The 25,171-nt window shown below is 35.6% G+C and overlaps 2 protein-coding genes and 1 long non-coding RNA gene across 6 annotated transcripts; 1 reads left to right on the top strand and 2 right to left on the bottom strand.

Moving 5' to 3' along the window:
• The first annotated feature begins 620 nt into the window (after positions 1-620).
• On the top strand, positions 621-1,980 carry LOC145231230 (uncharacterized). Its single transcript, XR_013860780.1, has 2 exons — positions 621-842; positions 1,123-1,980. It is a non-coding gene; the product is annotated as an uncharacterized LOC145231230 (long non-coding RNA).
• A 10,080-nt stretch (positions 1,981-12,060) lies between these two features.
• LOC145219273 (uncharacterized) lies at positions 12,061-17,962 on the bottom strand. The gene is made up of 13 exons (XM_080086657.1): positions 16,362-17,962; positions 16,079-16,211; positions 15,915-16,018; positions 15,471-15,632; positions 15,186-15,380; positions 14,400-14,500; positions 14,224-14,328; positions 13,889-13,985; positions 13,723-13,823; positions 13,544-13,648; positions 13,256-13,470; positions 13,031-13,098; positions 12,061-12,972 (listed from the first exon to the last, which is right to left on the bottom strand). Exons 1-13 carry the CDS (start codon positions 16,423-16,425, stop codon positions 12,893-12,895), a joined length of 1,530 nt encoding a protein of 509 aa, XP_079942783.1. The 5' UTR covers positions 16,426-17,962; the 3' UTR covers positions 12,061-12,892.
• A 1,333-nt stretch (positions 17,963-19,295) lies between these two features.
• Positions 19,296-25,100, bottom strand: LOC145219244 (uncharacterized). Of its 4 annotated transcripts, XM_080086633.1 has the most exons (15): positions 23,387-25,100; positions 23,186-23,278; positions 22,699-22,875; positions 22,414-22,546; positions 22,250-22,356; positions 21,689-21,853; positions 21,407-21,601; positions 21,042-21,142; positions 20,869-20,973; positions 20,517-20,613; positions 20,351-20,451; positions 20,178-20,282; positions 19,829-20,043; positions 19,556-19,623; positions 19,296-19,498 (listed from the first exon to the last, which is right to left on the bottom strand). In XM_080086633.1, exons 2-15 carry the CDS (start codon positions 23,253-23,255, stop codon positions 19,419-19,421), a joined length of 1,719 nt encoding a protein of 572 aa, XP_079942759.1. In that variant the 5' UTR covers positions 23,256-23,278; positions 23,387-25,100; the 3' UTR covers positions 19,296-19,418. The 4 variants fall into 4 exon arrangements, with proteins under 4 accessions (XP_079942759.1, XP_079942764.1, XP_079942771.1 ...); XM_080086638.1 differs by having other exon boundaries at positions 22,250-22,353; positions 23,186-25,100; XM_080086645.1 differs by having other exon boundaries at positions 22,256-22,356; positions 23,186-25,100.
• Positions 25,101-25,171: the final 71 nt, after the last annotated feature.

The raw sequence follows: 25,171 nt of genomic DNA on the forward strand, positions 1-25,171 counted from the left end.
TCTGGTTGTGTTTGGTTTGGTTTTACGATTTTCTGAAGTTAAATGTGGTTAATCACTAATAACTAGAAGTAAACGTGATTTGATATTTTCATTTAATTTAAATTGATTTAAAACAGAATTTAACTAAAACGACCGTTTAAGGACAAGAAATGAAATTGTAAAACTATTCTTAATTTCCAAACTTCTCCATACACGATGTTCGTGGAAAAATCAATACTTAGTTGCTTCTCGAAATTTTTTCACGACGTTTTGATCCACCTGGCTAATTCATCTTTATGCAATCTGCTGCTAATCAACTTTGTTGTTCTGCCTTCATAAAATTTGGTTGTTGTATAACGATTGTAGTTTATATCTGATGCAGTTGCGTATCTGAGGGCAGCTCAATATATGCTGACGGGTCGTGCAGTGGTAATTCATTGTTTCAAGAAAAAAACTAAAATACTTCTACCTGCAACATTATACAAACTAAACTAGCTGAAAGAGTTTTTGTCAATAGTTATTTCCCTGATGTTTTTTTTCGCGAAAATACGCCACCCAGCGGTGCCAGAAACAAACAAATTTAATTTTCGTAATTTCTGAATCTTGTTTACGTTCAAACAAGATTGCAAATATAGTTTAACCCTTTGAGGGTTACTGGTACATATATGTACCACAACTTTGAAGCATCGTAGAAAATTAATTTGTTGTTCGATCGATATAATTTTCACACAACCTCTCAATGTGGATTTAATGTTTATATTTCTATGATTTTTTTGCACTTGCCACCTTCAGATCAGCTGTTTTTGTGCCTTAAAGTAGTCAGTTTTCGGTCATTCTCAAGGGCATAGTTGTTTCACTTACTGGTAAGTATACAAAAACATAAAAACAAGTGACTGATAACGTTTTTTATTGTTTATGTGTTGGTTGTCAATAATTACTAGTTTTAAAAAATAAAACCCTAGTAAAAATGTAAAAATTTTGGACATACATGTTATGGTACATATATGTACCACTGTCCATTTGGGGAAAAAAAGTCAAAGTTTTCGGTTTTGTTGAAAAATGCTGTTGTTTGTTTTTTAAGTCCAATTAGAACTACAAAACAGCACATTTAAGGTTTTTAGTATTTTTTATTTGTATTTTAAGACATTTCAGAACAAAAGTGACAGGAACAAAAAGTTAGTTTTTCCATTGACATATAGCATCGTGGAGGAAATTTTGTTTGCTGATGTTAGCGACACTGAAGATGACCTTGCTTTAGATGCAGAAGATGTTAAGGTTCTCTTAAAAGATTCCAAATTGTTGCTGCCAGTTCAATGCTTGATTGTACGGTAGCAAAAAAGCAAAATCCTAGTGATTAGAAGAGATCTGTAGCAAGTTGAACTTCAACAACAATGAAAATATGAAACCGAGAAATGATCCAATGTATGAAAGGGCTTGTAAAATTAGGCCAGTACTACAGCATTTTAATTCATCATTTCTATCAGTCCTATTTTCTTCCGTTGATGAACATGTGATCAAATTTCAAGGGCCACAATTCTAGTATTTGCAAGAAAAGATCTAGCAAAGTCAATACAATTGACAAGATCAACAATATACAAAGGTGTAAGCTTTGCACATGTCAAAAGATTCAGAACAGGACCAACAACAAGTATGTCCAGTGTGACACATATCTTTGTTGTGCAAAGGATAGGAAATCCTTCAAACTTTATCATAAAAAATAAGTTTCTGTGCTTGATTTTGTTGTATTTCAATTTTTTGTGACCTGTTACCATTTGCTATCTATGATTTCTTCGTACAAAACTGGCATTTCCTTTTCATCTCTATATTGTTGTGAAGCTAAGTTTACTGAACTGAAATCCTACACTGGTAATGACAACAACTATTGTTGAAATACCTGCACCATTATTCTATACTTACAAGTTTTCTCGCATTTTTGTATGCTGTTGACTAGGTTTTGTTTGTTGTTTTGTATTTACTAATCAAATACATAGAATACAAGTATTTGTTAGTTAACAAAGTTTACTTACAGTGATCCTTGAATACATTTTTTACTATAATAATGGATTTGCACCAAAATTGAAAAAAAAAAATTTCAAAAAAAAATTCCCCCAGATGGTTGCTGGTACATATATGTACCATGCTCTAAAATAAACAAACTAAGAAATTACAAAAAAAATTTCGGGGGAATACTTTTTTTGACCCATTTTAACTAAGATTTGTTGACTGAATTAAAAAAAGCAGTGCACAAAAAAGTGTGTCCCTCAAAGGGTTAATCGACAAAATCATGGCTAATTAGATGCCTCTAGCGAAAATAAACTTATTTTAGCAATTGCGACGACTCAATTATCCACACAAAAATCGGCACATTTTTCGGTCGGGAATCCCGGGATTCCCGGGAAATGAAAAAATTATTTCCCGATTCCCGGGAATTAAAAAATCCGGGAAATAGAGGAACCCTAACGCAGATACAGGAAATGTGGCGAGTTACGCTAAAGGTTATTTCCCTTAACATTGCAATGATGAATGGTTTGTGACGCGCAAAGCAGGAAAAAGTCGCGGCAATCGTTTGTAAAGTTTGTGTCTGTTTTGTCTTTCCCTAGATTGTTGGAATCTTTCCTCAAAATATATTGGACATCAAGCATACAGTATTTGAACAAGCGAGAAATTTAAAGGACTATAAGAAAGTAGAGTTTTGTTACGTATCAATAAATTTCATATTAAAAGCAAATAAAAAGTTAACTGCGTTACTGTACTTTCTCATTAAACGTCTTTTTCGTTTCGAGTAACAGATTAACAAAATATTCACCTGGTTTTAACAATTAAATTTAATAATAATTGACTTAGGATTGTAAAGTTTAGACCTATGTGTCCGGCATTTGGCTTTTTCAAAGTAATTTATTTTGTAAACTTTAACCTAAAGATATCGCGTAAATATACAGAAATCATATCATTGTACAACAAAGACCCAAATAAATTACACAGTAACGATAAACATCCAATAAAGATGCGATATAATTTCACTAACAATTAATTGATTCGGGTCTCGTTAAAAAAAAGGTTTGGGCCGGAATTCGGATTATTACTTTGTGGTTTGGGTTTTCAGGTCTCAGCTTCGGGTTTGCTTGCAGCATTTAAATTTGTCCCATAGGTTGTTGCTCAAGAGGTCTGAAAACCCTCAACTATTATCTGTCCGAAAAGGCGTACACACATGCCGAAAAAAAAAAACGATTCGGCGTTGTTTAACAATTACTGTCGGTAAAGTGCAAGAAATAATTTGCAAATAGTGTTGGACAGGAGTTGCGTGAGTTTAATTAAATCTATTTTTTTAAAATTTTAATTCGCTTTGGTGCTTAGTTCACTTGAAGTTTGAATAAGTGTCGAAATCAGACAGATATTGCATGACGACCGAGTAGCAGTATTTGTAGAGTTCCTGTAACAAGATGTATTCAATATTAGGAACAAATTCCTATATTCCCAAACCAGAACATTTAAAAATAAATACAGAATTTGGTCTTGCTTGTTCAGAAGTCAGCAATATGAGACCAACTTCAGTATTCTTATTTTGTTAATTACATAAACATCACCTTGTTGTCGACCATATTCGGTCTCATATCTCTCAGGTCTTTCACAGTTCGAAATACATCCACCCGCTTTTGTGTCTTCAAACGTTCGAGAATGTTCACCAGAGCGATGAAGGTCCCAGTTCTCGTTGATCCGTTACTGTTAATAAAGCAAGTTGATTGGACCCGGTTAAATTGAGAGTTTTTACCAGAAAAAAAGTCGTTTACTCAACCGACATCAAATCGGCATTATAGGTAGTTTGATTCTAGGATTGATGCGGATGTGTAGAAATATATTACAATTGCAATTTCTTAATGACAAAAACTAAAATGTTTTTCACCTGCATCCTACCAACACACACTGACAATTCTGTTTGGCTTTTAGTCGTTGCATTTCCTCGATGATTTTGATTAAATCCATTTCTTTCGGAGGTCGTTTCACGTCATTCCATCCCTTGACTTGCAGAATCATCAATTCCTGGGTAGCCTGAATACAGGATACAGAGTTTCAATCAGCATGGCTACTTAATACGGTATTTACAGAGAGATTGTCGTATTATTCAACAAAACATAGCAACTGGGTTGCTTACAAACTCCTTGGTTGCAGACACGATGTTGACAGTTATTAGATTGTGAAATTTGTTTTCATTCACATCACATACAGATACCGAAATGTCTTCATATTGTAAAGCCGAATTCATTGAAATCTGAAAACATATGTTGTTTTAAGGAATGTCAAGTCAGCATTGAAACAGATTTTATGCTGCATTTTAGTTTTACTTGAATGCTGTTGTCCAAATCAACGACAAGTGAAGCTCTTCTCTCCACGATCATCTTCCAAAAGTTTTCTTCTTCTCCTGGAGCAGGATTTCTTGCAGCAATGAAGTGGTCTGAAGAGCCATGTTCCTGTATGTTTTAAAAACAAAGAAAGAGCATCTTTTTGAAAAGTTAACCGTATGAAATATAAGGAAAAGCTCGTTATCTACTTCAATAAAACACACATTTAAACTAAGATTGTGACTTTTCTTCTAACCTGGATATAGGAAGCATCCAGCTGTTCAATGCTTTGGCTTTTATTGTCTAAAACTTTCACTGTGTTCTTGTCTAAAAAATAACATGACCGTTGATTCGTGAGCAAATGAAATATTGTCATTCATTCGTTTACATGTTCTCAGCTGTGGGTGATTTTCCTGCCATTCCTCGCCAAATCTCCACGATGACAACGTGTTAAATTCATTGTCTTGCATTTGCTGACTGTAACACAAGTTAATTCATTGGCTAATGAGTGAATTACAACAACAACTCTTATACGAGTTTGAATGACAGTCAAATTTACTCGTACATTTGCCAAGTTTATACTACCAACTAATATGTACTAATTCACATTGTTGAGCTATAACTGCTTACAAATCACTTGAAGTCATCGACTGTAGTTCTGTTACATCTTTATCTGTTTCCTTCAAACTTTCGCGCTCCATAAGCAGTTTGTAGACAAACATGTATTGTTTCTGTCGAAACACAACGTTTGTAAGAGATATATTAAAAATATTTTAATTTCCAATGTGTTGGCTGAAGTTGAATTACTTGTTATATGGGTTCCTTTCTCAGACTTACCGAATTTTGAATCATGTCGATTCGATTCTCTCTCATTTTCAGAACGGTTCGAGGCACATCAACTGATCCTTCGTCGTCAAGTTCATGAAACAAAGTGTCCATCGATATGTAAGTACCTGTGCGTCCCACTCCAGCACTGCATACAAACATATGCTTCATTTGAATGATAAAGTAAACAGGGTTTGTGAAGTCTTTACCTGCAGTGCACGATGATTGGAGCATTTGTGTTTTGCAAATCATCGACCATGTTACGCAGGTGGATCATGTTGGATGTAGTTACTGGAATCCCATGATCGGGCCAAGTTGTAAACTGCAACTGTGTTATGGTTCGTTGTTCCTGAGGATAAAACACACGTGAACATGTGATTGAATTTCCTTCATGAAATTTTGCATGACAAAACCCTAATGATAGTCAAGATGCTTAGAAAAGTAGGTTTGTTTTCGTTAATGCTACAAAAACTCAAGAAAATATTGTGTAACTTTCTACCTGCTATTGTTGTTGTCCAATTTCATGCCAGTTTTATTTTGCATGAAAACTTTATACGATACCGTTAGAGTATGACAAATATCTGTTAGACATTCACTTTTCTAAATAAGTCTACACATACCTTGGTTGAAGACAAAACGATCTGTCGTTGAACGATGCCACCGATGGTCACTTCATGTTGAGTTCGAACTTCCAAATTCGACATCTTAAGTTCGGATTCATTATCAGACCAATACTGTTCACACTTTGACTGCATGTAAAACACGTTGAAAAAGGGAATAACTGTTTGTTTCTGAGTTTGAATACATTCAAACCCGACATTTTTAACACGAAGTCAATGCCGATAATTACCTTTCCGTTTTCCACCAAGCCAGTTAGCATTACGATGATGTTGGAGTTTTCCTGCCAAACCATCAACCAGAAATCGTTGATTGTCTCCTTCTTCGGACCCTGAGTGGCGATGAACTTCCTCTCGTTATTGTAACCCGGTATATAAGCGGCGTTGATGTAATCGTTTCCACCGCTTCCTTGCAAAACCACTCGAGCATGATCGTCTATTGAACAAACACAAGTTAAATCAACAAAGTGACCCGTTTTCCCACCACCAGCGAACTGCATAACCTCATTTATGAAACTACTTTACATTTTGTGTTGCAATACTTACAAGGGAAAATATTCTTGTATCTGTTTCTCACAGCATTTTGCGGCAACTGTGACACGTCATTCGTTCGCTGGTTAGTTTTGCTTTGTTCTTCAATCTCCTAGAAGAAGTAACAAAAATATGGAATAAAAGGTATTAGTTTACTGTAGTTTATTTAACTTGACTTTACATGTAGATTTTTGCCATTGTTTTGACTCTAACCTCAAATTCGTTGGCAAACAGAATTCCTGACTCAACATTTTTCTTGTACACTTCAAACAAGTTGGTGACTTTACAGTTTCTAGATACACCAGCAGAAGGAGATAGGTTTTCGTATGTCACTTTTCCTGTTTAAACCGTAAAAGTGTGTATAACGAATAGTAGTGTATATCGCTATGTATATATGCTAATTTAATGTACACAATTCCAAAACAAGCCAGTTAATGATTGCAAACTTTACCTGTGTGAGATGCAGCGGTAAAATTGTTTACTTGTGGATATTGATCTTTTCTCATTCTATAAAAGCAATTAAACATTACGTATTGGTTCTTTAATTGTTTTCCCTCACTATTTGTATTTCAATTGCCTGAATTTATCGTATCAGATTTTTAGTAAATTGCCTAGAAACGTGAATTAGTGCTATTATCAATCCAATGGTTTGTCTTACATTAATATGACTCAACACGAATTCACTTTATAGCTTTTACCCATGTTGATTGAGAGGGAGGAATAAACTGAGTGTTTGTCCAATAACTTTTCGCTTGAAATCCTTTTCAAAAAACTTTCGTTTGAGTGTGAAATCACGATGGTACTTTTAATATCTGTTTATTCCTCCCATTCAATCAACATGGATAAAAGCTACAAAGTGAATTTGCGTCGAGTCATATCAATATAAGACAAACCATAGCATCGATTAAAGCTGCAAAGTAAATTTTAACACGCCAAGAGAATCATACACAAACCTTTGTCTTCGACGTATAAACATAATCACAAGCCCAGCAATAACAAGTACCAGAAGCAACAGTCCGATCACCAGACCAGCAATCATTCCATGAGTCATTGGAGGCTTGGCCGTGTTATCTCGTAAACAACTTGGTGAGGGTTTATCCGGAGTTGTTACTGTTACATGGGATGTGATGTTTGTGTTTATGGAGCCAGTAACAATCACTGTGATCTATAATACCAAAATAAGAGTGTTTGGGCGCACCAAATTATAAGAACTGTGCTTACCAGGATTTCATACGAAGTAGAGTGAATGATATCTAGGATTGCGATGGAATTATCATGATACGGGACTAAGATGGTTTCGTTCAAATCCTGGCCCTGAATCTCAACCTGCATTTTGATGTTGGCAAAGAAAAGTGTAACGTGATTTTGTTTGACAACAACAAAACAACTTTTATCTTCACCTGTGCAATAAGATTGTTATTGCTGATGAATCGATCAAGTCCAGTCCAACTGACAAGCACAGTTGAAGCGTTACATGGAAATGTCTCAGCAGTCGCGTTTACTGCAATGTAAATAAGAAAACTCTACTTTTGTGGTTTACAATATGGGCGGGTTGTCAAAAGTTTTACTCGTTTCTTGGAAACTATATTTACTAAAAAGTGATAAACAATAAGTTTATTTTTACACAACTTAAGTGCAAGATTGAGCCACATATCGTTTAAATTTTACCTTTAGGATAACAGCTTTGAGGATGATCACCTGGAGTTGTTACTGTCAGATTGGATGTGATGTTTGTATTGATTGAACCAGTGACAATCACTGTGACCTGCGATGTATCAAAAAATATGTTTCGTGTCCTGGTTGTTTTGATGTATTGCTATGAAGAAAAAAGTTTATTACCTGAATGTCATACAAAGTAGAGTGAATAAGGTCTTCTATTTTTGTGACATTGTCAGAATACGGAACAGAGATTGTTTGGTGCGAACCATGGACTTGAACCACAACCTGCATGTGTTTAGGATTCAAAAACAATTCAACAAAACACAAACTTTGTTTTAAACCTGTGCAATAAGATTGTTGTTGTTGATGAACTGATCAAGTCCAGTCCAACTGACAAGCACAGTTGAAGCGTTGCATGGAAATGTCTCCGCAGTCGTGTTTACTAAGAAAGTCATAGATAAGTTAAGACACATGAAGTTTATCAAAATTAAAAACGCGTCGGCTTACCTGGTGGATAGCAACTCGATGGGGGATTTTCATAAGTTGTTACTGTTTTGGATATTGAGACGTTGGCGTTTATGCATCCCATAAGCATTGCAGTGAGCTGTAAATATCAAAGTTGTTTGAAGTTGTTATTTATAAAGAGTTCCAAAACAAATAGATAACTTTAGATCAAGCAATCCGCTTAGGCCTAGGGCAGGGGTCGCCAACCTTCACTACTCAAAGAACCATTCGAACCAGTTTCACGTAGTAAATAAAACCCAAGGAGCCACAAAGTCGCAATGAAATATAAAGTGAAATGCAACTTCATAAGCGTTTTTTAATTGCATGTTATAGGGCTCATTGGTACCAGCCTTATCAGCAGTGAAAGCAAATTAATCTCCCCATGTAGCGTTAAATGTTCTGTTTTTTTCAGACGCTAATTTATATTTATTTGTTTAACACGTTTGTGTCATAACAATTTCAAACAGGTATTGTTGCGCGGGTAAACCTACAGCGACCCAAAACAGTATTTAACAACTTGCGCGCCGCCAGCTTGCTTTTATTCAAAAGCGCGGTGTGTCCGGCATAATCGTCACAAATCAAATGTTTCAAACATTTGGTAATTTCAAAACCTGAGCCGCATGCGGCTCCGGAGCCGCGGGTTGGCGACCCCTGGCCTAGGGCATGTTTTATTTTGGTTGCATCATTCGGTAATTAAAATGTTTGAATGGTTGCCTCTCGAACCCACCAAGCAACATAAATTAAATTCAAATTTGAGTTAAAAGGGGTATGTCTGTCGGTCATTGTATTTCAATCGATTTAATTTGCTCAGTGATTATATTTGCACTACTTACAGTGATGCTATATTCTGTTTCAAAGCTTAGGTTTCCAATGGATGTGTTTTGATCTGCATACGGTGCTACGATTGTCTTGTTTATTTCCAACACATAAACTTCAACCTGAATACAAAATTTGTGAACAGACAACACACATATTGACATATTGAAAATAACCTTGTGTAATAAAACAATACCTTTGCATTGAGATTGTTATTCTTGATGAATTGATCAAGTCCAGTCCAACTGATCACCACAGTTGATGCGTTGCATTTAAATTTCTTCACAACAGCCGTGACTAAATTTGAATCAAAAGATAAAATGCATATGACTGCAGAGGAATAACACAAATCAACATTATTTTGCATTCATAATCTGTAATTTTAACACTATTGTGTTGTTTGGATCAGTGAGTACAAAAACAAATCAAAAAATTAGAGAAATGTTTTATGAAGCACTGTATATCCTTTACATGACCTAAATAATTCTGATCACCATAACTCACCCTTCACTTGGCAAGCATAATAAGCCGGTTCTCCACTGCACTTCATGCTTGACTGCTCCCATCCGATCCCATAACGCAACGCTCCTTGCTGGCAAGTTGTAGCGTCGGAAACGGGAAAGTTTCCCGAAGATCCGTCGCTCCAATACCAACCATTTAAGGAAATTTTGTAACGAGCTCCAATCAGAATGTTAATGTCTAGAGCAACATTTACGAATTTAAAAATATAAAAAACAAAATCGATTTTTTTTGTCTTTGTATGTTTTCAAAGCAAACGCTCACTTGGTGCCTGAAACGATCCTTCATATTTGGTAAAAGTTTCATACGTTTCACTGACACGTCGTAACTTGCTTGAAATTGGATATGTATATCTTCCATAGGTAAATATTTCTTTTTGGCGCCCCGGAGTGTTAATTTCGGAGAACAAGGAATACCGGAATTGCCATCCTGAAAACAGTGCAGATTTCAACCTCATGTAAAACGGTTTTTGTGTGACTACAATAATAATGAAGAGGGTAAGAACGTATTGGTTAAAACGGGATAAATAGCAAGATAGTAACGCAATAGTATTATTGTAGGAAAACTACACGGTTCAAAAAACAATTTAAACAGCATTTTCCCGTTATTGAATACTTTTGGATTGGTTGTTGTTGGAGACTTTTCAGACCTTAGTGTGTTTGTTTCCTTGCGTTCTTTTTTTGTAACTTTGGGCATCAATATGAACAGTTCATATAACGTTTTGGCCTTTTTGTGTAAAATTTTAGTGCCCTCATTTTGTTTCAGAACGTTAGTAATTACTAAGCTGAGAGAAAGGCAAACCTTGGACCTCACAGTTTCTTCCAATGGTTACATTCCACCTCTCATTGTTTGTGCCACTCGCAAAATTGCAGAAATAAATTTCTTGGCTATGAGTTCCAGGATTGCTGTTGGACAATAGTTTGTAGAACTAATTTGTATCAATTAGTTGGTATTAAAAATTATCACCTTTTGTACAAGTCAAAATACCACAGATGTCCGAGAGATTTTGAACTAGTCCAACCCACTTCAGTCGGATTCGTTGAGTATTTGTATCGCTTAAGTTTGTTGGGTTTGTAATAAATATAAACTCGCACTAAATCTGAAAAATGTTACAGTTACTTGGTTTTTCTCTAATGTATTGGCAAGAATGATGTAAAACGGGTTGATTTAAAGCTAAGTTTATGCAGAACTATGGTTAGGGCATAGTATGTGTGTAAGTGTGCAATATCATTATTTTGCATTCATGAAACCTTTTGTGTATTTGTCTGTCATAAGTTGAGTGAGAGTTGTGTTGATCTGTGGGTCATCAGTCATTGCAAGATTTCCACCCAGCGAAGAACATTTCTCCTGTGCAGTGTTTGCATCAACAAGATCATCAGATAATATCAACACACTGTCCTTCACTGCTTTTAGTGTCTTGCTGCAACCTTAAAATAAAAGTGTTTACGTTTTCAGGAGATTGGTGTGTTTGTCTTTGTTTGGCTTTCACGGTTTTGTTGTAGCTTGAAATATGTTTAACATTGTTTCATGAATAATTCAAATCACTTGCACCTTTATGTTTGGGAACGAATCGTTTGTTCTATGCCTTCCTTTAAAATGTCACATCTTGAGCTTTTAGTTTGAATTACACAAAACCTGAGCAAAAATTACAACATGCACAAGAGCAACATCCTCCAATGTTCGATCAGTAATCTTGCAGCATCACTTTTTGTTTTACAAAATGCACCTACATTGTACATTACTGTTGGACCTACTTACTGTTGCTTTGTCCCGTCGAACACTGCATCAAAACCAAAACCAAAATATTACTTAGATAATTTCCCTTCATTGCTGCGTCTGTTTCTGTATCGACTAAAAACAAAACAGAAATGATGTTTATCCTGATAAAAGAAGTAAACGTGCTGATAAACTCAATCATTTTAACGACACGACCTCGTATACATCCTTGCCTAACTTTACTATAGACTCACGAAACGTTTCTACATTTGCTTGCTCTGCATTTGTGACTAACAGAGACTTGTTGCTTTCCCTCTGACTAATTGTCGTTAATTCAGTTTCTTGTACATAATAGAAATGATTCACTGCATCGAATGCATCAAGATACCACTGACTGTAGTTTGAACTCGTTACCGGGGTTAGCTCTGGAGTAGTTCTACCGAGTGACGATTTCGTCATACGCGTCATATTTCCTGATGTACACATCACAATACGCAAGCTTACACACTTTTAAACTGAATCATTCGGTTTATTGTAACATAACGCAGACGAGAAAACCTTGCAGCAGCCGCTATAATTCGAACATTACCAATCAATAGCGACTAACTTACTCTACCCATTGAACTTCCTTTTCCATGGAAAAATACGAAACCATAAGTTTTGTCGTATAATAACCGTTTAATTATTTAAGATCTCTGATTTGGCAAAGGTGGTCCCTGCAGCAAAAATATTCAAGACTATGGAGGTTAATACGCAAAGAAGTAAACTTATCTGATTTTTTTTCTTTCCTGTTTTTATCTTTCGTTAAGACAGCTGAAATAATGACACAGCACCGAAAAAAACGCACACAGTTTGTGGACTTGTGACTTTTAAGCTTTCAAGTTTTGCACTATTTAATAAATTGTCACTGAAGTATTGAAGTAAAACAATTATTACGTCGTACATACTCTTTGGCGCCCTTAGTGTTGTAAAATCTTGAACAGCGATTTTTAAATTTGGCAGTTTCGAGCAGATTGACTTTGGTGTCTTGTGAAGGTTACACGTGATTTTTCTAAAGGTTTTAATAACCGTCAGCGAAACTTGTGATTAAATTGTCTTCATCCTTAAATATGCAATTTTTAATCTGTCTTTTCAAAGTCATTGTAGTACGTTGTTGTTTTGTTACACGCCAAAACAGTTTCTCTTTTTAATTACAAAGATGAAATTGCGTCCTCCGTTTCGACAAAGTACTGGTAGACACACTTTATAGCACGTCAATTACTAAGCTGCACAAAATACAAAATTTCATTTCAATACAGGTGATTGAAAGATAAACATTCAACACAACCTTTACTTATATACACAAGTTAATTATAAAACTATTACAAACAGGTAGTGAACATAGATGAATTATGTTGGCATTTCGTAAACATGGCCGTCCTGAATGTTTTCATATTCGTGCTCCACGTCATTCTTGCCAGAAGAGGGAACTGAAACATAATTAAGTAAAATTACTTGACGAGCTTTTTGCCGGTAGTTCCTTTTTACCTTTTTGATTTTCTTGTTGCCATTGTGTGCGTGTGTCATGTTTCTCACGGGATTTACTATTTGTTGGCCTGTCAGAAACATAATAAGCTCGGTTTAAATCCATTTAACTTGCTCTTAGTATCAACCTAGTAACTGAAATTCCGACATAGTTCAAAAATGCTCTGAAACAAATGACAGAAGATATGGAAATACATTTTTCCCAAACTTACAATTAGAAACATTTACCTTTGTCTCCGACGTTTAATCATAACCACCAGCCCAACAATAACAAGTACCAGAAGCAACAGCCCGATCACCAGACCAGCAATCATTCCAACACTCATTGCAGGATTGGCCGTGTTATCTCCAGGAAAACAGCTTGAAGGTGGATCTTTCGGAGTTGTTACTGTCAGATTGGATGTGACGTTTCTGTTGGTTGAACCAGTGACAATCGCTGTAACCTGTAATAACAAAAAAACTTTTTTGCTTGTGTTTGTGTGTTTGGGCGCACCAAATTATAAGTACTGTGCTTACCAGGATGTTATGCAAAGTAGAGTGATTGACTTCTTTAATTACAGTGGAATTATCATAATACGGAACGGAGATGGTTTGGTCCAAACCCTGGACATGAATCACAACCTGCAGGTTAATGTTGGCAAGAAAAAGTTTAAGGTGGTTTTGTTTGAAAACAACAAAACAACTTTTATCAGCACCTGTGCAATAAGATTGTTATTGTTGATGAATTGATCAAGTCCGGTCCAACTGACAAGTACAGTTGAAGCGTTGCAGGGAAATGTCTCTGCAGTCGTGTTTACTGCAACAGTCATAGAAATGTTAAGACACACAACGATTGCAAAAATTATTAACAGGTTGGTTTACATGAGGGATAGCAACTCGATGGGGGATTTCCATAAGTTGTTATTAATGTGCATGTTGAGACGTTGGCGTTTACGCATCCCATAAGCATTGCAGTGATCTGTGAATTTTAAATTTGTTATTTGTCAAGTATTCAATGTAGACAGATAAGTTCTGATAAAGCAAATTGTTATTGCATGTTTTATTTTTGATTACACCATTTGTTAATTAAAATGTTTGCCTCTCGAATCCAATTCTGCCATCAGGTAACATAAATTAAATTCAAATTTATAAAGAGCGGTTATTTGTCGTTTAACTCATTCGATGACTTGTTATGTGATTATTTTTGCACTACTTACAGTGATGGTATACTCTGCTTCAAAACCAAGGTTTTCAATGGTTGTGTTTTGATCTGCATACGGTGTTACAGTCCTCTTGTTTGTTTCCAACACATAAATTTCAACCTAAATACAACATTTGTAAAAAGACCTAATGTCCACATGTTTAAAAAAAACCTAATGAAATGAAACAATACCTTTGTTTCGAATTTGTTATTTTTGATGAATTGATCAAGTCCAGTCCAACTGACAATCACAGTAGAAGCATTGCATTTAGATTTCTTCGCAGCGGCCTTAACTAAATGTGGGTCAAGTGGTTAAATGCCTATGACTACGAGATAGTCATCAAATCGCAAAACATATAGAAATCCTATTGTGTATTTGGGACAAAATTGTATGGATTTAAAGCATGGGTGTGTACCCTCGGTCCGCGGGCCACAATCCGGCCAGCCAAGGCGTTTAGTGTGGCCCTCAACAACACTCTGATTCAGAGCAAGTAAAATTGCACAATTTAAGAAAAAAAATCTCCGCTAGTTTTCGGAATCTCCTAAGTTGCTATAAGTAACAAGAATAAGCTAAACTAGACCTATGGTCTTCCATTTGCACTAGGTGCTTGTTACGTATCTATACCGAATGTGGCGTAATATACCTCTTTGTCTAGAAAACAATTACTTTGTTGTGAAAGGCAGTGTTGCGACGAAACGTACTTGCACCTAACCTTTTAAAGTTGATTTTAACCGCAAAATAAACAAAACGCAGGTGTGTAGAATAAATATCGACATGATATTACATTGCAAGAAGTAGGGTAAAAAAAGGTGTAAATACGGTACATGAAACAAATTGTGTGGCCCTCACTTAATGTCTGAAATCAGTTAAATGCCCCACCGATGAAAAAGATTGCACATCCCTGATTTAAACAGTGAGTATAAAAGCCCTGTATATCGTTTATCAAAACAAAATAATTCTGTTTCACATTTAATCACATTTCACTTGACAGGCATAATAAGCTGGCTCCTCATTGCATTTCATGCTTGACTGCTCCCATCCGCACCCATAATGCAACGCTCCCTGCTGGCAAGTTGTAACGTTGGAAACAGAAAAGTTTGCCGGAGATCCGTCGCTCCAATACCAACCATTCAACGACGTGTTGTAACGAGCTCCAAGCAGAATATTTATGTCTGGAAATCAATTTGCCAATGTCTTTTAAAAATGTAAATAACAGGATCGACAAATTTTGTCTTTTTGTCTTCTTGAAACCAACCGCTTACTTGGCGTCACGAACGATCCATCATAGTTATTAAAGGTTTCATACGATTCTTTGACACTTCGCAACTTGCTTGAACGTGGTCTCCTGCCGCCATAGTTAAATATTTCATTTTGGCCCTTTGTGGTGTTACTTTCGGAAAACAAAGAAAACTGAAATTTCCATACTGCAAAGAGTGGAAAATTGGTTGCAAAATAAGATTTTTAGATTTTTTATGAGTTTAAACCAAATCAATAGCAAGGTTCAATTTAACAGACTAAACAGCAGTTTGCCAAATTTTTGTTGTTGCTGGAGGCCTAAAAGACCATAATGTGTTTGTTGCTTTTTATAATGTTTTAGGCATTAATAAGAACATTTAATACAGTATGTTGTCATCTTTCAGTAAAATTTTAGCTTAGTTACACACATTTTGTTATGAAATAGTTACTAAGGTGACTGAAACGCAAACCTTGGACCCCACAAGCTCTTCCAATGGTCACATTCCACCTGTCTGTGTCACGGCCTGACTCGTAATGGCAGAAGAATATTTCTTGGCTATGAGTTCCGGGATTGCTGCTGGATAATATTCTGTTTAACCATTTGCACCAAATGGTTTGTATTTAAACTTGTCACCTTTTGTACAAGTCGAAATACCACAGATGTCCGAGAGATTTTGAACTATTCCAACCTACTTCAGCCGGATTCTTTGCGTATTTGTATCGTTTGGGGTTGGTTAGATTGTAAAAAATATAAACTCTCTCCAAATCTAAAAGATACTACGATTAATTAATTTTTCACTTTTCTAAAAATATTGTACAATGCATTCATTTAAAGCTAATCTTATGCCGAACTATGGTTACACATTACAACGGATCATACCAAATTTACAATACCATTATTTTGCATGAAAAAAAACCTGTTGTATATTTGTCTGTCATGAGTTGAGTGAGAGTTGTGCTGATCTGTGGGTCATCAGTCATTGCAAGATTTCCACCTAGCAAAGAACATTTCTCCTGTGCAGTGTTTGAATCCACAAGATCGTCAGATAATATCAACACACTGTCCTTAACTGCTTTCAGTGTCTTGTTACAAACTGAAAATAAAATCGTTAGTGTTTTCTAGAGCAGTGCTACTCAAACTTTCTTGCTCTGCGACCCCATTTTAAAACAGAAATTTCTACGCGACCTCTCGATGTGTGCGCAACCTTTCCGCTATGACGGCCGCATCACAGATCTTCATTTCACCAATGGAATCCTGTTTGCTTGTGTTTTAAAATTGCTGATGTTAAGAAATATTTGTATACCATCTAAAGCAGTGGTTCCCAAACTTTATCTACTCGCGTACCATTTTTTTGGTTCATGCAGCATCCTCGTACCACCTACAATCATGTTAGAATTTAATGAATAAAAATGTTACTAAGCTTTACTAACTAACTTTACCTTAGTAATTTTGGCCTTCAGTAACCAAAGGCTCGTAAATATTAAACAAAAATTAGTCAAACTTTTATCGCCCTCGCTACAGTGCTACTCCCTACTGCCAACACAACGAGTAGCTTATTACAAAAACTGACTTTAAGGACTTATTACGTCGTAATAACAGATTCATTACGTCATAATAAATATATTTCGTCACAAAGAAACCTTGCTTAACAGTTCAATGCGTCAATACACCAATGAATAGGAGTTTCGTAGCAAATATGGTGTGAAATTTCACACTCTACGTAACTTGTGTGAAATAAAGATCGTTTTGTGTCAACTTAATAAGTTGCTCGCGTACCACCTCGGAGACCTTCGCGTACCATAGTTTGGGAACCACTGATCTAAAGGCACCTAAAAAGCCCAAATTAATTTCTAACTTGATACACAGATTGGCAGTCTTAGCTTTTATGACGTCATAATATAATATATTGTGACGCCATTGTTTGCACCCAAGGGTATAAAAAGTCTGACGCTTATGGCTACTGGCTTGTATGTTCTTTGAATATAAAATATATTCTTTCAAGTTCCACATAAAGTGTTTAGAGCAGTTTACAATTCAAAATATTTGGCAAAAGAGTTTTTATTTAACGTCACGGCCGCTAGTACATATATTCTAATAAACATGTTCACGCAGGTTGTGTATCTCTTGTATAGCCTATACCCGGGGAATGATGTTTAAGCAATAAATGTACGCACGTATGCCATTTATTGTGACAATGACATAATAACGCATAATGTTTCGCGACCCCAAAATTATACTTTGCGACCCCAATTGGGGTCGCGACCCACAGTTTGAGAAGCCCTGTTCTAGAGATTGGTGAGTTAGTCTTTGTTTTGATTTTATGATTTGTTGTAGCCTGAAATATTGTATGTTTAACAATGATTAAAGGGTTATTCAAATCATTGCACCTTTTATGTTTCTGAACTAATCGTTTGTTATACGCCTTAGCTTTTAATGACACATCTTAAACTTTTAGTTTAAATTACAAACAAACATGTGCAAAATTTGCAACATGCACAAGAGCAGCACCTTCCAATAATAATTTTCATTCGATAATTTTGCTCAATTGCTATTTCTTTTACCAATAGTTTCTACGTTGTTGATGGTTATTGTTGGAACTACTTACTGTTGCTTTGTCCTTCCGAAAACTGAATCAAAACCAAAACCAAAATAGTGCTCAGATAATTTCCCTTCATTGCTGCGTCTGTTCCTGTATCTAAAAAAAGCAATATAAAAACGATGTTTACACAGGTAAAAGAGTTGCTTTTAATTATGCGTGTTGATAATCTTCATCATAATAACGACGCGACTTCGTATAATCCTGCCCTAACTTTACTATAGACTCACAAAACGTTTCTACATTTGCTTGCTCTGCATTTGTGACTAACGAAGACTTGTCACTTTCCCTCTGACTAATTGTCTTTAATTCAGATTCTTATACGTAATAAAAATGATTCATTGCATCGAATGCATCAAGATACCACTGACTGTAAGATGAACTTGTTGCGAGGGTTAGCTCTGCATCATTTATAAAGAGCAACGATTTCGTCATACGCGTCATATTTCCTCATGCATACATCACAGTACGCAAGCTTGCACAATCTTCAAACTGAATCACACAGTTTCTTGTAACATGCCCTACACTAGAAAACTTTGCAGCAGCCGCTGTAATCCGAATATTACCATTCAGTAGCGACTTACTTACCATACCCTATGAAATTCCGTTCGAATGGAAATATACAAACCGTAAGTTTTGTCTTATAATTTACGTTTAATTATGTAAGATGTATATTTGTCGAGGGTGGAACCTGTGAAAATATTCAAGGCTAGTGAGTTTAACACGTAGCAGTAAACTTATCTTACTCCATTTTCTTTCCTGTTTTTATATACGTTTAGAAAGCTGAATAAACGGCATGGCACCGAAAAAACGCACATGCGGTTTGTGGACTTGTGTCTTCCAAGCCTTCAAGTTTTGCAGAATGTAATAAATGGCCATATAAGTATTGAAGTTAAATAATTATTAAGTCACACACACTCTATGGCGCCCTCAGTGTTGTTTTATCTTGAACAGCAATTTTTAAACGTGTCAGGTTCGAGTAGATTGACTTTGGTGTCTTGTGAAGGTCACGCGTGATTTTTCTGATGGTTTTCATGACGGTAAGCGAAAGTTGTGATTAAATTGTTTTCAGCCTTAATATATATTTTTTCAATGTGTGTTTTGAAAGTCAATCTAGTACGGTGTTGTTTCGTTGCATGTTTTTTCTTTTGTACTAAATTGATAATCTTGCGTACTCTATTCCGACAAAGTACTGGTAGACCCCTTTTTATTTTGTTGGTGCAAGTAGCACGTCATTTGCTAAGCTGTACAAAATAAAAATAAAACGAAATTTTATTTTAATACAGGTGATTGAAAGATAGACATTCAACACAACCTTTACTTATATACACAAGTTAATTATAAAACCATTACAAACAGATAGTGAACATAGATGAATTATGTTGGCATTTCGTAAACATGGCCGTTTTCAATGTTTTCATATTCGTGCTCCACGTCATTCTTGCCAGAAGAGGGAGCTGAAACAAAATTGAGTAAAATTACTTGATGAGCTTTTTGTTGTTAGTTTCTTTTACCTTTCTGATTTTCTTGTGGCAACTGTATGCGTGTGTCTCGCTTCTCACGTAATTTACCATTTTTAGGCCTGTCAGAAACATAATAAGCTCGATTTAAATTCAATTAACTTATATACCTTACTCTAAGTATCAACCTAAGAATTCAAATTCTGACGTAGTTTGAGAATGCATTGAAACAAAATGACAGAAGATCACCTCTCAAAATTGATCAATGACAATAATACATTGTTACATAAACATATCTATCTTAAACTTTCAATTAAAAACATTGACCTGTGTGTTCGGCGCATAAACATGACCACCAGGCCAACATTGACAAGTACCAGAAGCAACAGTCCGATCACCAGACCAGCAATCATTCCAACTTTAGTTGCATAACCTGCTGTGTTATCTCCAGGAAAACAACTTTGAGGGGGATTTTCCGGAGTTGTTACTGTCAGATTGGATGTGATATTTGTGTTGATTGAACCGGTGACAATCACTGTGACCTGCGATGTATCAAAAAATATGTTTCATGTCTTGGTTACTTTGATGTTATGTTACGTAGAGAGTTTTTCTTTTTAATTTTCTGCCAAAACAGGGAGTGATTTTTGAAAGCGAACAAAATAAAAAGTGTTATTACCTGCATTTCATAGAAGGAAGAGTAATTGAGACCTTCGAGTACTGTAAAATTGTCTGAATACGGATATGAGATGGTTTGGTGCGAACCATGGACTTGAACCTCAACCTGAATGCAATTGGGTGCAATGAAGGATTCAAATAACAGTTCAACAAACCCGAAACTTTGTTTTCCACCTGCGATATTAGGTCGTTTCCGTTGATTAATAGATCAAGTCCGGTCCATGTGACTAGCACGGTTGAAGGGTTGCATGGAAATGTCTCTGCACTCGTGTTTACTTCGAAAATCATTGGTAAGGTTTGAAATTCAAATTCCACATTTTTACAAACCACGTTTGCTTACTTTGAGGATAGCAACTCGATGGGGGATTTTCATTAGTTCTTACTGTTTTTGTTGTTGAGACGTTGGCGTTTATGCATCCTGTAAGCGTTGCAATGATCTGAATATCAAAGTTGTTTAAAGTTGTTGTTTTTGAAAGGTTCCAGTTTAAACAGTTAAGTTTAAAAGAATCAAACAGTTATTGTATGTTTTACTTTAGTTACATTATTTGGTAATTAATATCAGCTTAGTTGTTTGGTTGTCTATCGGCTTCAACTTTGCCATCGAACGAAATACATTGCATTCAAGTATGTTTTGACAGCGATATATTTCAGATAGATGCAAACTTTTCCAGTGATTAATTTGCACTACTTACAGTGATGTAGTACTTCGTTGAAAAACTTAGGTTTCCAATGGTTGTGTTTTGATCTGCATACGGTGTTAAGATTCTCCTTTTTCTTTTCACAACAAAAATTTCAACCTGAATACAACATTTGTAAAAATACATACCACACACATGTTAAAAAACTTAATGTAATAAAACATTACCTTTGCTTCGAGATTGTTATCGTTGATAAATTGATCAAGTCCAGTCCAACTGACAACCACAGTTGATGCGTTGCATTTAAATTTCTTCACAACAGTCTTGACTAAAAGTGGGTTAAAAGGTTAAATGACTCAGAGGAATCATACAACGCTGTAATATCTTGCAAGAAACTTCACAATAAAGTCATGCAATGTATCATTTAAAAATCATCAAATCGCAAAATATATTAAAAATGCTTTTCTTGTAATCTGAACACAATCGTTTTGTTTTGATCTGTTAGTACAGAAACAAATCTAAACAATACAGAGATATTGTGTGAAGTCTCTCGTTTGCCGGACCTAATCGAATGTGTTTCGTAATTACTTACATTTTACTTGGCAACCGTAGTAAGCCGGTTCCCCACTGCAGTTTATGCGTGACTGCTCCCATCCGATCCCATAATGCAACGCTCCCTGCTGGCAAGTTGTAACGTTGGAAACTGGTAAGTTTGCCGGAGAGCCGTCGCTCCAATACCAGCCGTTCACAGACGCATTGTAATGAGCTCCGATTAAGAGGTTAATGTCTGGAACAAAATTTGCAAATCTTACTTAAAAATATAAACAACAAAATCGTTTTTTTGTCTTTGTATGTTGTCAAACCAAACGCTCACTTGGTGCCAGAAACGATCCGTCATATTTTTTGAAGTTCTCATACGTCTGATGGACACTTTGCAACTTGCTTGAAGAAGGCGGTGTATATCTTCCGTAGGTAAATATTTCTTTTTTGCGCGTCAATGTGTTAAATTCGGAAAATAAGGAATACCGGAATTGCCATCCTGAAAGCAGTACAGATTTCGTTGCAATTCAACCCAATGCAAAAAGGTTTTTGTTTGACCACGGTAATGAAGATGCAAAGGAGAAGGTATTAGGAACACTGGATGAATGGCAAGATAATATCAAAAAAGTGTAAGTTAGGCATGCCGAAAAAAAATTATTGGAAAACTACACGCTTTAAATAAAACAGTATAATCAGCATTTTGCTATTTATTAACAATTTTGTTTCGGTTGTTGTTGGAGAATTAAGAGACCGTAGTGTGTTTGTTGCCTTGTGTAATGTTTTGAGTAAGTTGAGACATCAATAAGAACATTTAATACAACAGTTTGCTATCTTTGTGTAAAATGTTAGTACCATCGTTTTGTGGTGGAACGTTAATAGTTACTTAAACACAAACCATTACGGGCACAGGTTCTTCCAATGGTCACATTCCACCTCTCTGTGTCACCTCTGCTTTCATCATTGCAGAAGTAAATTTTTTGGCTATGAATTCCAGGATTGCTGCTGGACAATAGTATGTTTAACTGTTTGTATCAATTGGTTTGTATTTGAAACTGTCACCTTTTATACAAATCGAAATACCACAGATGTCCAAGAGATTTTGTACTTTTCCAACCCACTTCAGCGGGATTCTTTGAGTATTTGTATCGTATTGGATCGGCGGGATTGTAAAAAATATAAACTCGCTCTAAATCTAAACGATACTACGATTACGTGATTGTTCTCTATTCTAAAAATAATGTACAATGTGTTCATTTACAGCTAAGCTTATGCGGAACTATGGCTACAACATAGTCTGTTGTTGAAATATAATCTATTTACTGTTTCATTATTTTACATCCTAACCTGTTGTGTATTTGTCTGTCATGAGTTGAGTGAGAGTTGTGTTGATCTGTGGGTCATCAGTTATTGCAAGATTTCCACCCAGCAAAGAACATTTCTCCTGTGCAGTGTTTGCATCTACAAGATCATCAGATAATATCAACACACTGTCCTTCACTGCTTTAAGTGTCTTGTTGCAACCTGAAAGTAAAATCGTATGCGTTTTCTGGAGATTGGTAAGTTTCTCCTTCATTGCTTTCATGATTTGTTGTATTTAATCGGTAATTAAAATCCCTCGAGCCATTGCTTTTTTTAAATTAATCGTTTATTCTATGCCTTAGCTTTAGGTGATACTGCTTGAGCTTCTAGATTAAAAATGCACAAAACCTTAAAAAAAATTAACATCCACACGTGCAACACCTTTCAATGATCAGTCAGTAATGTTGCTCCATTACTATTTGTTTTATCAATTGTTCTTACATTATTATTGGATTTTGTTGGACATACTTACTGTTGCTTTGTCCCGTCGAGTACTGAATCAAAACCAAAACCAAAATATTACTTAGATAATTTCCCTTCATTGCTGACCCTGTTTCTGTATTTACTAAAAACAATACACAGACGATGTTTAGTCAAGTGGTTGTTTTATAATAAACTCATATTACGGACACGACTTCGTATACATCCTGGAATAACGATACAATAGACTTACGTAACAGCTTCCACGTTTGCTTGCTCGGGATTTGTAATTAACGGAGACTTGTCACTTTCCCTCTGACTAATTGTCTTTAATTCAGTTTCTTAAACATAATAGAAATGATTCACTGCATCGAATGCATCACGATACCACTGACTGTAATTTGAACTCGTTGCCGGGGTTAGCTGTGGAGCAATTGTACAGAGTAACGATTTCGTCGTACGCGTCATATTTCATCATGTATACATCACAGTACGCAATCTTGCACAAACTCTAAACTGAATAATTAGGTTTGTTATAACATGACCTAGACGAGAATACTTTGCAGTAGTCTCTGTATTTCGAATATTAGTAACAGTAGCAACTTATTTGCCATATCCTTTGGAATTTCTTTTGCATGAAAATATACAAACCGTAAGTTTTGTCGTTTAACTTTTTTTGGATTATGCAGGATGTCTATTTGTCAATCGTGGTACCAGCAACAGATTATATTCAAAACTGGTAAAATTAACACTTAAACGTGTCTAATTATTATTCTTTTCTGTTTTTGTACACGTTCAGAAAGCTGAATTAACTGTATAGCACCAAAAAAACGCACATGCGGTTTATTAGACTTGTGATTTTCAACCCTTCAAGTTTTACACAATTTAATGAATTGTCACTGAAGTATTGAAGTTAAATAATTATTACCCTCACGTAGGTATTTTTTCAATCTGTCGTTTTGAAGTCATCAGAGTAGGTTGTTGTTTCGTTGCATGTAAAAAAAATTACCTCTGCTTGTTGTTACCATTTGCTAAATGATGCATTTTGCGTTGTCTGCCTCGTGGTACTGCATTTTTTTCTGAGAGTTATTTCAGAAGCAAACTGGGCTTTTTCTCTGCTTTAGCTTCATAACTATATTCTGCATGTTTGCCACTGTCTATAATTTGATGAATGTTTACCAGACAATGTGCTGTTTGAAGGAATATATATGCCGAAATTTAATTGATTTGGCTTCGGTTTCCTATGCCTCAAACCGTCCATCTCAACGTATATTTGCTTTGGATAAAATACGATAACATGTAAGATGCTTTTAAAGTATTCGGCCAGTCTCTTGTCACTTCCGAGTGGTAAACGTAGGATTTGAAGTAGTTCCGGGTGACACAATACATGTAGTACTTGATGATAAAGTCAAAATGGAAATGTACGAAGTTGCAAGCGAAATTGGGACCGAACCCGAAACTAGAAGTTCAAAGCACAACCTGATCATTAATTTGTTAAAATTTAAGCTCGAATGACGCCGAAACTTACAAATTCTAAACTGAAAATTAAGACACTTGAATTAGACTTCAACCTTATCAGTCCAACAGGAAAATCCCGACTAACATTTATATCAGTTGGAAAGAAGAATGTAAGTAGGATTTTTTGGCAATAACTGATGCCAAGTATTTGCAGTCAACGTAACTGGTCACAAACAACCTTACACCTTACGGCACCTACTGTCCTTGCAACTTACATACTGGTAGAAATGCTTTAACTCGCAAAGATTTGATTGTAGAACACTCGTTCGATGTGTTCACCTATGTTGTGGATCCATACATGCTCACAAAACATCAGCTACTAAACTTCATTTTTAAGTATATTGCTTTTAGACAAAAGCGTTTCAAAATCTTGAAACGGGTAATTGAGCAGTAGTGTAGTTTACACAGCCCCGATGACAAATCTAATGATTCATAAATCAACATCATATTTGTGGATAATTTGCTTAGGTTTGTAAAAAGTTTTCCGTTCTTCCTTAATACAATGAAATAAACAAACCAT

The sequence above is a fragment of the Phallusia mammillata genome, chromosome 1 (assembly GCF_965637545.1).
Source record: "Phallusia mammillata chromosome 1, kaPhaMamm4.hap1.1, whole genome shotgun sequence".
NCBI classification, from domain to species: domain Eukaryota; kingdom Metazoa; phylum Chordata; class Ascidiacea; order Phlebobranchia; family Ascidiidae; genus Phallusia; species Phallusia mammillata.

Bases quoted from the DNA above. Each gene is read 5' to 3' on its own strand.
- LOC145219273 (XM_080086657.1), bottom strand. From the start codon at position 16,425: ATGACTGATGACCCACAGATCAGCACAACTCTCACTCAACTCATGACA. The intron at 16,019-16,078 runs GTGACAAGTTTA...ATTATCCAGCAG, and splicing joins TATTTCGACTTGTACAAAAG to CAATCCCGGAACTCATAGCC. The intron at 15,633-15,914 runs GTTTGCGTTTCA...CACTCTTTGCAG, and splicing joins AAGAGCTTGTGGGGTCCAAG to TATGGAAATTTCAGTTTTCT.
- LOC145219244 (XM_080086633.1), bottom strand. From the start codon at position 23,255: ATGAAGGGAAATTATCTAAGTAATATTTTGGTTTTGGTTTTGATTCAG. The intron at 20,283-20,350 runs GTGGAAAACAAA...AATTGCATTCAG, and splicing joins GAAACGACCTAATATCGCAG to GTTGAGGTTCAAGTCCATGG. The intron at 20,044-20,177 runs GTAATAACACTT...GATACATCGCAG, and splicing joins CTTCCTTCTATGAAATGCAG to GTCACAGTGATTGTCACCGG.